Here is a 9,431-nt window from a genome sequence, read left to right on the forward strand (position 1 = left end):
AACAACCAACATGTTCAAAACAATATACTTACAAAAAAAAATTTATAAAGTTGCCATGTCATGCCACCAAAATCCCCTATCTTAGTTACTACTTCTAACACCTAATGATGTATTTTCTACATAACTTGACATAATTCTAACAATCATACACACACAATACCACACACTTCACTTTCATATACATCAAATCGCAAAAACAAACTTTTCTTGATCATATCATCACAAACAATAAAATTGCAATTTTTTTTATATCCAATCATTTTAAATCAATAAAATATATATATTGTTTTAAGAGTAAAAAAAGAAGTGGTCATATTCAAGTAAGTTTTGCAAACTAAAAACGGATCATGAATGCTCAAAAATTTCTTGATATAAATTCAAAGATAGCAAAACTTGTCATTTGAATGTCAACTTACTTAAAGGAATCAAAATTGTACACCAAAGTGACGACATGTTCTATTTTTGCTCATTGAACAAAGCAAAACAGATAATAAAAAAAACCACCATACAACCAATCCAAACCATCCATTTTGAGTAATAGAAAAAGATCATGAGACAAAAAGTCTTAATGATGCCAAATTGTGTGATTGTAGCCCTTGTGTTATGAACAGATTTTCATCTTATTTTTGCTTCTGGATTGAAATTTCTTTTTCGTGCCCAAAACCCTCTGGTAGAAATTAACCTAAAAAAACATTAAAAAATGGGAAATGTAGCATAAGATAGTATATGCCAAATAATGTGATGTTTCTTTTTTACTTAATGAGCTTAATGTGTTGAGTTGAGCACATAATCTTTCAAGCTATACATGTTTTTTTCTCTTCATACTTAATCTTGATAGAATGACTTAATGAGTTAAGTCAAAAAAAACATGGCTTAATGTATTAAGACACTAACCCTTTCCCTATTTACCCTTGTGTTTAGTGACGAGCGAACTAAAATGAAGTAAGTAACTTAAACACGAAGGGTATAATTGTAAAAAAGACTAACCTTTCAACGGGTGTTATCATTTTGATTCTGAGCATTATCATCTTTAGAATCAATGCAAGGAGTGAGAGGAGGGAAAGAAGGAACAGCTTTCAAAATAAACTTCCTCCCACTTTTCAAAGAAGTTGAACCAAGTTCATGCAACCGAATCCTAGGTGGAGAAACTCGTTTCTTATTTGGGGAACGTACTTTGACCTTGTTGACTTCATTAAAAGATTCTTTAAGAATCTTGGGTGTGTCATCATCGATGATGTCATACGGTTTTGTCCCACCAAAGAGGGTCCCACGGAAACACATGGAGGAAGAAGAAAACAATGGAGGCCCGGGTGAGGGTGAGAATTCATCTGTGAATTCAAGATTTGGGTTTTGGTATGATTCGGTTTCTTGATCTAAAGGGATCATTTCAAGATTCTTGTCAAAGGTGGAATCTTTAGGGGTAGTTATGTAATTTGGTGGAGGGTAGAAAGTGGATTCGGATTCTGGTGAGGGGGAGGGGAGGTATCTTCCGGAAAAAATACGAGTTTTTGATGGATCTTTTCCATGGCTAAAAAAAAATTGAGAAAGATCAAGTTAGAACTAAATGCAAGAAATAACTAAATAGAAAGAAAGTAAAATGTGGAATGTTATATATATATATATATAATACACAAAAATAAATGAAAATATGTTGCTATTTCTTGCATTTAGCCTTTAAAATTTAAAAGTATGTGTTATGAAATTGAGTAAAACATCTTACTTGGAATGCTGAAATGATGGTGTTTGGGGAGTCAAATTGTGAGGCTTATTATAGAATTCAGGAAGAGAGGATTTTGTTGACATGGTGGGACCCACTTTGAGCGTGTCATCAAATGAATCGATTAACTTCTCGTTAATGACTTCGATGCCCATTTCTCTATTCATGCCACTTCCTGAAACGCATGTCATAAATTTTTATGATGATACGATAAATATTAGTTTCTTTAAAATACCAAATTCTATAAAAGTATAAAATACCATGAAGAAGAAGAAGAAGAAGAAATTGTTTATCCGAATATTAAATACTTGAAAGATTAAATCAATAACTGGTGAAAGTACGTTGTGTTTTTTTATAACTTATACTGATATGAAAACCAGATAATGCAGAATAATGGTTTTTTTCTACAAGGTTAGATATAGTTTAATGGTTAAATTCAAGCTAGGAAATCAAATACCTTACTGGTTATATATATTAATAACCTGATGAAAGTAGGGTATGTTTTTTCTGGATTATGTTCCTAAAATTTTCTTGAATTATTTATTTATCAGTAAAAGTTTATATGAGATTATCAATGATAAATCCAAAAGACTATATTCCACATGTCTCATTTCAATCACACTTCATGATTTAACAAAAAACACAACTCAAATTCGATGTGACATTTTCCACTTTTTGGCCATAAATAAATATTTATTACCTTTTTTCGCGCCATAAATATTTTGACAACCTTCACAACGACATCCATCCGAGCATCCAACATTAGACTATTCCAAAAAAAAAAATCCAATTACTCCAATAAAAAACAAATAAAAAAGCATAATATTAACAAAGAACATACCTGATAACACTCACAGTACTTTTTCAAACACATTGACTTTTTGCAATTACAACCCCTTTTGTGTCTTCCTGCAAGTGGAGTCATTTGTTCCTCATCCTCCTACAAACAATCACTAATATTATAATAATTTATAAATTGAAATAAATGAATATTGTAGATTATTTAATATCGATAAAGAAAAAATGTAACGATGTTTGAGTAAAGAATTGTAAGTATGTGAATAGCATGTGTAAGGAAAATACAATGCGTCTGCTAAGACTCGATTCAATTACTTGACCATTTTTGCTTGGGGTAAATTGGTAATTTTGGATTTTTGGTGAAGAAAATGGATACATACCAGAATTTTGTTTTTTGGAGGAACGATTTTAGGAGCAAATGCAAGCGGATTTCTTGATTCGATTAGTTGTCTTGTTTCAAGAACAGTTTCTTCGTATTCAGGTCTGTTGAAACACCCTTGACAAGAACAAGGACCCGCGCAATAGATTCCAGCTGCAAAGCAGTCGCAGTAACTGCATGGAATTTTGTTATTCCGCAAGGGTATTTACGTCTTTTCACAAACGTCGGTAATGTTAGATTGACTTACAGTTTCAAGCACTTGCTCTTCTTACAATTGCAGCGTTTGCAACCATCGCCATTGCTCTCTGTCTTCTTTCTGAAAACGAAGATGAAATTAGTGTATAAACGAGTCGATGAAAGTATGAAGAATTACCTTTTCTTTTTGGGATTTGGTCTCTCGGTTTGAACCTGATCAAACTTTTCTTGATGTTCGACTATCTTCGCAGATTTTGCATTACTAAAAGATGGATGAGTTTCATGCATAAATTCCTCACTTTTAGCCAAAACATTTCCATCTAAATCTGAATTAGATGAAATAGAAGGGCAATGCATGTCATTTTGCATCAAAGAACTTTTCTCTAGGGCATTTGAATAGCTACCCTTGGTTGATTTAATGCTTATATTCCCAAAAGGCCTAGCATTAACAATGCTATTTAAATGCAAGCCAATACCCGAGGGCTTTGAAACATTTAGATTAACATTCATGGTATTTTGAATATTGTCACAAGAAGATTCTACAGCTTCTGATTCGGTGGCATTAATTGAATTTGAACCAGGGGTATTTTCGACAATTTTTCCTTGAGACATCTCGAATTGAAGGCGTCTTCTCTTGCCAAGTTGACTTTGACCAACCTACAAAGAAAGTAGCAATTATCGTATAAGATATATGGGATAATGACACTAAATGATTGTTTTGGAATTTTGTATTCTTTTATTCCATAAAAAATTGTATTACTTTTGTTGAACAATTCTATTAGAAACAATATCACTAGAACTTGTTTACTAAAACTATTTCAACATTAAAACAAAACTGAAACTTGTTTACTAAAATGCATATTCTATAACTTGCCACAATGTAACACAAAGACATAATCAAAACTTTAACTTTGGAGTTCGAAAATTGTTCTAAAAAGTTAACCAAGAATACTACTCTAACTTAACACCTAAAAGTATAAAAAAGAATGTATAAGAATGTCACAACACTACACTCACTAGAAAGAAAACATTATGCCATGTGACTTATAAATAATTCATTGTTTTGAATATTATCTTTAGAAATGCATAATGCATTCTTGGAATCAAGTTGATATGATGACTATAATGAGGCTCATTATTGATCTATGTATCAATAAGCTTATTATTACTATGAATGAGTTTTGTTGACATAATAAATTCGTGGCCAATTGTTCATAAACAATAGCTGGTTTAATCTTATACAAGTGTACAACAATGAGTAAATTAAGTGGCTTTTTGAGGATCGATATTTCCCAAAACATGGTTCAAGTTACATGAGTGACTCTCAAACAATGTGTATGAATCAATAAACCATGAGTATCAAAAAAGAAAAAAAAAATCTACCTGGGAATGTTGTTCCATCATAGTTGAAATAGGCTGGTTGCCAAAAACAGGCTGCATATGCTGAGTCAATCATCAAGAAAAAGTTCATGAGTCATCAATGCAATGCAAATGCTATAAATATATTATACATATACAGTCATACAGATTAATGTTGTCTTAATGAAGCAAAAGGGAACAAAACGTATGCAATATGAAAACCTACCTGAGCAACTCGTTGGTCATATTTTTCTAGAGATATATTGTTCACCAAGGCATTCGATGATTGAAAGCTCCTATTTTTCCCATCATTTTCAATAGGCTGAGGACAAGATGGTAAATTTCCTACATGGTCCTCTTTTGCTTGCTCAACAAATGTAGGTGATGCCACCTCATCACTTCCCTTATCATCATCTTCATTGTTAAAGGTTTCCATAGGTCCCTTTGTGTTTGTTGAATCAGCCACTTTGGGAGGGGCATATTCAGAATTATTCATATTTGAATTTGTCAAGGGTGTAAGAGGACATGAGGACCTGAAGATAGTTAGAACATGTAATTATTATTAAAATGAAAGAAATGTGTAGGAAATATAGATACCCAAATGATATTAAACCTTTTTAAATCAGTAGAGTGTTGATGTGCATGGATTCGAGGTGATGTGAATACAAGAGGAGGAGAATTAAGCCCAGAAAAAACTTGTGTAACTGATGTCGCCTTAACAGGCTTTATAGGTGAGAGGTTGTTGATGTAATTAAAGATAGGAGAATCCTGAAACATGCAGAACAAAAATATATTATCAAAAACTAAGGAGAGTTACACAGATTGTGATTTACAATTGCCATTTGTCTAAATATCAATTGAACCAGTGGCTTCTAGACTCAACTTTCATATAGTAACATTATGTAATTCTCGAATACCCATTTCAGAAATGCAAGCAAATCAAATAAAACAGAACACCAAAGATGGAGTAGCATAACTGTACACACATGTATCTCAGAAATGTACGAAGGAATTAAACAAAACCCATCAAAATCAATTACTCTAAAGTCCAATTTACACCACAAACTCATACCTAAATCTAAAAGATCAATTTATGCGATATGACAGTTACCTATAGATTGAGAGACTCAAATTCCAAATTCAACCTGCTTCAGAAGCAACCTAAACTAATACGTAAAACCCATTAAGCACTAGAAACAACCAACAGACTTTGCACACGATTGAACCAAAAAAAAAACGTATTTCGTCTCGGAATTGAGATGAAAAACAAAATGCAGATTATCGGAATAGATAATTAGAAATGAGATTTTGTTATCTTTACTTGGAAAGCAGCAGATTGTGGTGAGGTGGTGGAGGCGATGATTGATATGGTTGATTTATTTGGTTTTTCAGGTGATCCCATTTCGTGAAAAAACCCTAACCCTCATATACTCTCTATGCATCCTCTCACTCTATTTCATTTCCCCTGAAATTCTTTTAAACGCTGTGGGGTAAAAATTAAAAATGGTTTTTCCCTCTTAATCTTGGTGAAACCGAATTATAATATCACATTAAAATGAAGGAATAAATTTCGTTTTTTTACCTAATTAAATTCAGAAAGTAAATTAAAATGAGAGAAATGTGGATGAAAAAAGGGGCGGGATTTTGAAAGATCATTCTTGGGCGGGAAGGTTATTATTAGGGTAACTATTACATTGACTTTTGGCCCAAGGAACGTTTAAGCCCACTCTTGCTATATATAGTTACTCTATCATCTTCTCTATACTAATAAAAGAGTAATAAAAGAGTAGTTCTTTTGTCATGTGTAATCATATTAGACATTTTAATTAATGTGTTGCTACTTGTCAATCTATTAGTTTTCTATTTTAAATTTATTAGACCTCCTCATTAATGTGATTCTATTTTAAATTTTAAATTTTAAATTATTGTTTTCATTAATTCACAAATAAAAAATATCTAATATATATTAAAAATTAATTTAATATATTTATTTGAATCGATGATTATAATTTCACATAACTAATAAAAAAATATCTCTTAAATTAATAATTTATTTAAAATAACTTATTAATAACTTTGAGTTTTTACTATAAAAGTTTGATTAAATTTATAACCGTGGTTCCCACGGGTTATAAACTAGTTTTTATTATAAACCGGTTTAAAAGACATCATCAATTTTTTTATAAGCATTTCCAATGAAATGTCAAAATTTACTTTTTGTATTAATTTTTGTGTTTAATATGTGAATACATACACTCTTTACTATTTGTTAGAAATGGTTGATATACATTGAACCCAAATTTTACAATCTAAAACATAGAAAACAATAATGGAACGATAGGAGGCGAATCTGAGTTGTATGTTGTGAACATGTTGACTGAAGCACATGTAAATATGCTTTTTTCAAAACATATTCCCAAGATACAATAGTCGAAATGGTTCTTCTTGATCGGCGAAAATCACTAGACCTTAATTTTACCTCGTTTCTTCAAGTTTTAGATTATGCAATGACAATATGGAGCACAGTAGGCACGTGTCAACACATTTTTCTTAAAACATATTTTGTTTGTACTATTGGATGTGTGTATCCCATGATACAACAATCAACAATTGTTCTTCTTGACCATCGAACATCACTAGACCTTAACTTCAGCTAAGTATAATAAAACTTTAGCTCGTTTCTTCAAGTTTTAGATTATGAAACAACATTATTATGGAGCACAATGGAAACCAAAACATTTTTTCTTATATTTTTATGATTTCTTTGTATGTGGTTAATCATTATATGTATACCAAAACCATAATCATTATGGTGATTAACTTGGTATAAAGACACAATTTGTAACCAACAAAAGTTTTTAACAAACACTATTATGTTGTTTAACCGGCTTTTAAACACATATCCTAATTAAAAATATGTTTAATTCATTTTACAAATGAAATTGAAATCTATGTTTAATTCTTTTTAGATAACTCGTTCGTTTTCAACATCATCGAATCAAATACTAGCACTTTAAGCTTCACTTTTTATGATCAATTTCTCATCCATCCAATCTTTATTTTCGATATACAATATACTGCAACAAAGGTATACTGAAGGACAACATACACCTATAAAAAAAATCATTTCGATCTTGTTCAAAACATCAATTGTTAAGTTCCAAACAAATAAAAGCTCATTTTTCCAACATTATTTAACAAAATTAATTTTTATGGAGATTATCAAGCAATTAACATGAATTATGTTTTCTACTAATCATTTTACCTAGTAAAGGTTTCCCACGAGATTATTATGATGCACATCAAACATGGAGGACTTCAATGGAACTAAATTGATATATTTATTCCACTTAAAAAGGCTTGGGTGCCTTAAAGAAAATTTTGAAATATGAAAAAATGTCACATCCCAAAAATCCACTTATAAAAATTTTCAAAAAGTCAAAGTATAACACTTCCAAAACAAGAGTTTTCATCTATATCAATCATAAAACATAGTATCACAAAATATGGTCAATTGTGGAAGCTAAATTTTTGTTGGAACCATAACACGAAAGATAAATATAAATGGATGCCATGCTCCGAGAATATCCAAATCTCCCAATCATGTTGGTTCTTTGCGCTTCGCACTCAAAGGACCTGCAACTAAACATAAAGTAGCAACTGTAAGCCTATGACTTAGTGAGTAATCACAACAATTAATGTAACACCCTAAATTTTTCAAACATTTTCAAGGTTTAAAATGCTATGGTTTTAACAAAATCATTACGGGTATTTAACCCACATTTAACAAAAGTTGATCCCACAAAAAATTTATAATTAAAACATTGGGTGTTACCATTAAGCATCATACAAATCATAGCAAGCAAATATGAATTACATCAATAAAATACATAAGGAACTTAACAAGTACCACCCCATTCTCTATCTCATAACTTATACTTCCATCTATCAGCTTTCTCCTTGAATATAACATGTGATACATGGCATTAAAAAGAGATGCGTAAGACAAAAATGTCTTGTGAGTTACGTGGGTTTGTGACCCAAAATATTTCAAGCATTTATATGAAAAATCATTTCATTCATAACATAACATAGTTTTAGACCATAAAAGATTTTCAATCATTTTCAAGGTAAACTATTTTCATACACATCAAAAATAATGTTTCATATCTTATAATTTCATATATTACCATATCATGTCTTATCATATCATTTCGTTTAATCATTTTCCATTTCCATTTCTATTTTCCATTCACAAGACCAAGGTGGAAAGAACAAATCAATCCACCAAGGCATCATGTTCTCAAAGGCTAAGGTGAAAAGAACAAAATCAATTCACCAAGTATAATTATATTGTATTTCTATCCAAGTCTAGTGCCAAAGTGAAAAGAACAAATTGATCTACCAAGGTATCTATTGGATTAGGTATCTAAGCCCATAACTATATTTGGTATGTACTTGACCCGTTTGTAGCATGGTCCTTTTGGGTTGCCTTCACCAGAGCAACTTGACAGAATGATTAATGGAGAAAGAGGTTTTTATGGTTTATTAATATATTATATGAATAATATATTAAAAGAGAAATTATATTGGTTAATTAATATTGGTCAATAATTCATTAAGAAATTAGTTTTGTGATTAAAATATATTAATTAAACCCAGGGGACTGCTGGAATTGCAATTATAAGATAATTGGATTTTGGGTTGATGATCCATTAGAATTGGATGGACGAAATCAAGGAGGGAAGCCCACCTTGAATTCGTCCAAGGCATTATTCTGGAAGGCTCATTTTGACTGCTTAAGGCCTAAGCAATCCAATTAGGGTTTTGACTGAAACCCTAGCAGCTCACCTAAAGGACCCCAGGACTTCACATTTTGGCTACACCTTAAACCCTAGAGAGTAAGAGCTGATGTTGAGCCTCCTTCCACTCTCTCCAAAGATCATCCAAATTGCCTTGGTGTTTGTGATCAATTAGAGGTAT

At 31.2% G+C, this 9,431-nt stretch overlaps 1 protein-coding gene across 2 annotated transcripts; it reads right to left on the reverse strand.

Moving 5' to 3' along the window:
• Positions 1–348: 348 nt before the first annotated feature.
• LOC145052617 (CRC domain-containing protein TSO1-like) lies at positions 349–5,981 on the reverse strand. Of its 2 annotated transcripts, none has more exons than XM_079000456.1 (12): positions 5,770–5,981; positions 5,062–5,216; positions 4,675–4,981; positions 4,473–4,532; positions 3,268–3,746; positions 3,142–3,210; positions 2,896–3,067; positions 2,559–2,657; positions 2,418–2,484; positions 1,721–1,892; positions 988–1,528; positions 349–682 (listed from the first exon to the last, which is right to left on the reverse strand). In XM_079000456.1, exons 1-11 carry the CDS (start codon positions 5,848–5,850, stop codon positions 991–993), a joined length of 2,199 nt encoding a protein of 732 aa, XP_078856582.1. In that variant the 5' UTR covers positions 5,851–5,981; the 3' UTR covers positions 349–682; positions 988–990. The 2 variants fall into 2 exon arrangements, with proteins under 2 accessions (XP_078856582.1, XP_078856583.1); XM_079000457.1 differs by lacking the exon at positions 5,770–5,981 and adding an exon at positions 5,560–5,720.
• Between the last annotated feature and the right edge of the window lie 3,450 nt (positions 5,982–9,431).

This window comes from Lactuca serriola, chromosome 5 (genome assembly GCF_051521515.1).
Source record: "Lactuca serriola cultivar US96UC23 chromosome 5, Lser_US96UC23_V15, whole genome shotgun sequence".
Taxonomy (NCBI): Eukaryota; Viridiplantae; Streptophyta; class Magnoliopsida; order Asterales; family Asteraceae; genus Lactuca; species Lactuca serriola.

Coding starts and splice junctions, on each gene's coding strand:
- LOC145052617 (XM_079000456.1), bottom strand. CDS start 5,850: ATGGGATCACCTGAAAAACCAAATAAATCAACCATATCAATCATCGCC. Junction 5,217..5,769: donor CACAATCTGCTGCTTTCCAA/GTAAAGATAACA, acceptor TGCATGTTTCAG/GATTCTCCTATCTTTAATTA. Junction 3,747..4,472: donor TGATGGAACAACATTCCCAG/GTAGATTTTTTT, acceptor CTTTCTTTGTAG/GTTGGTCAAAGTCAACTTGG.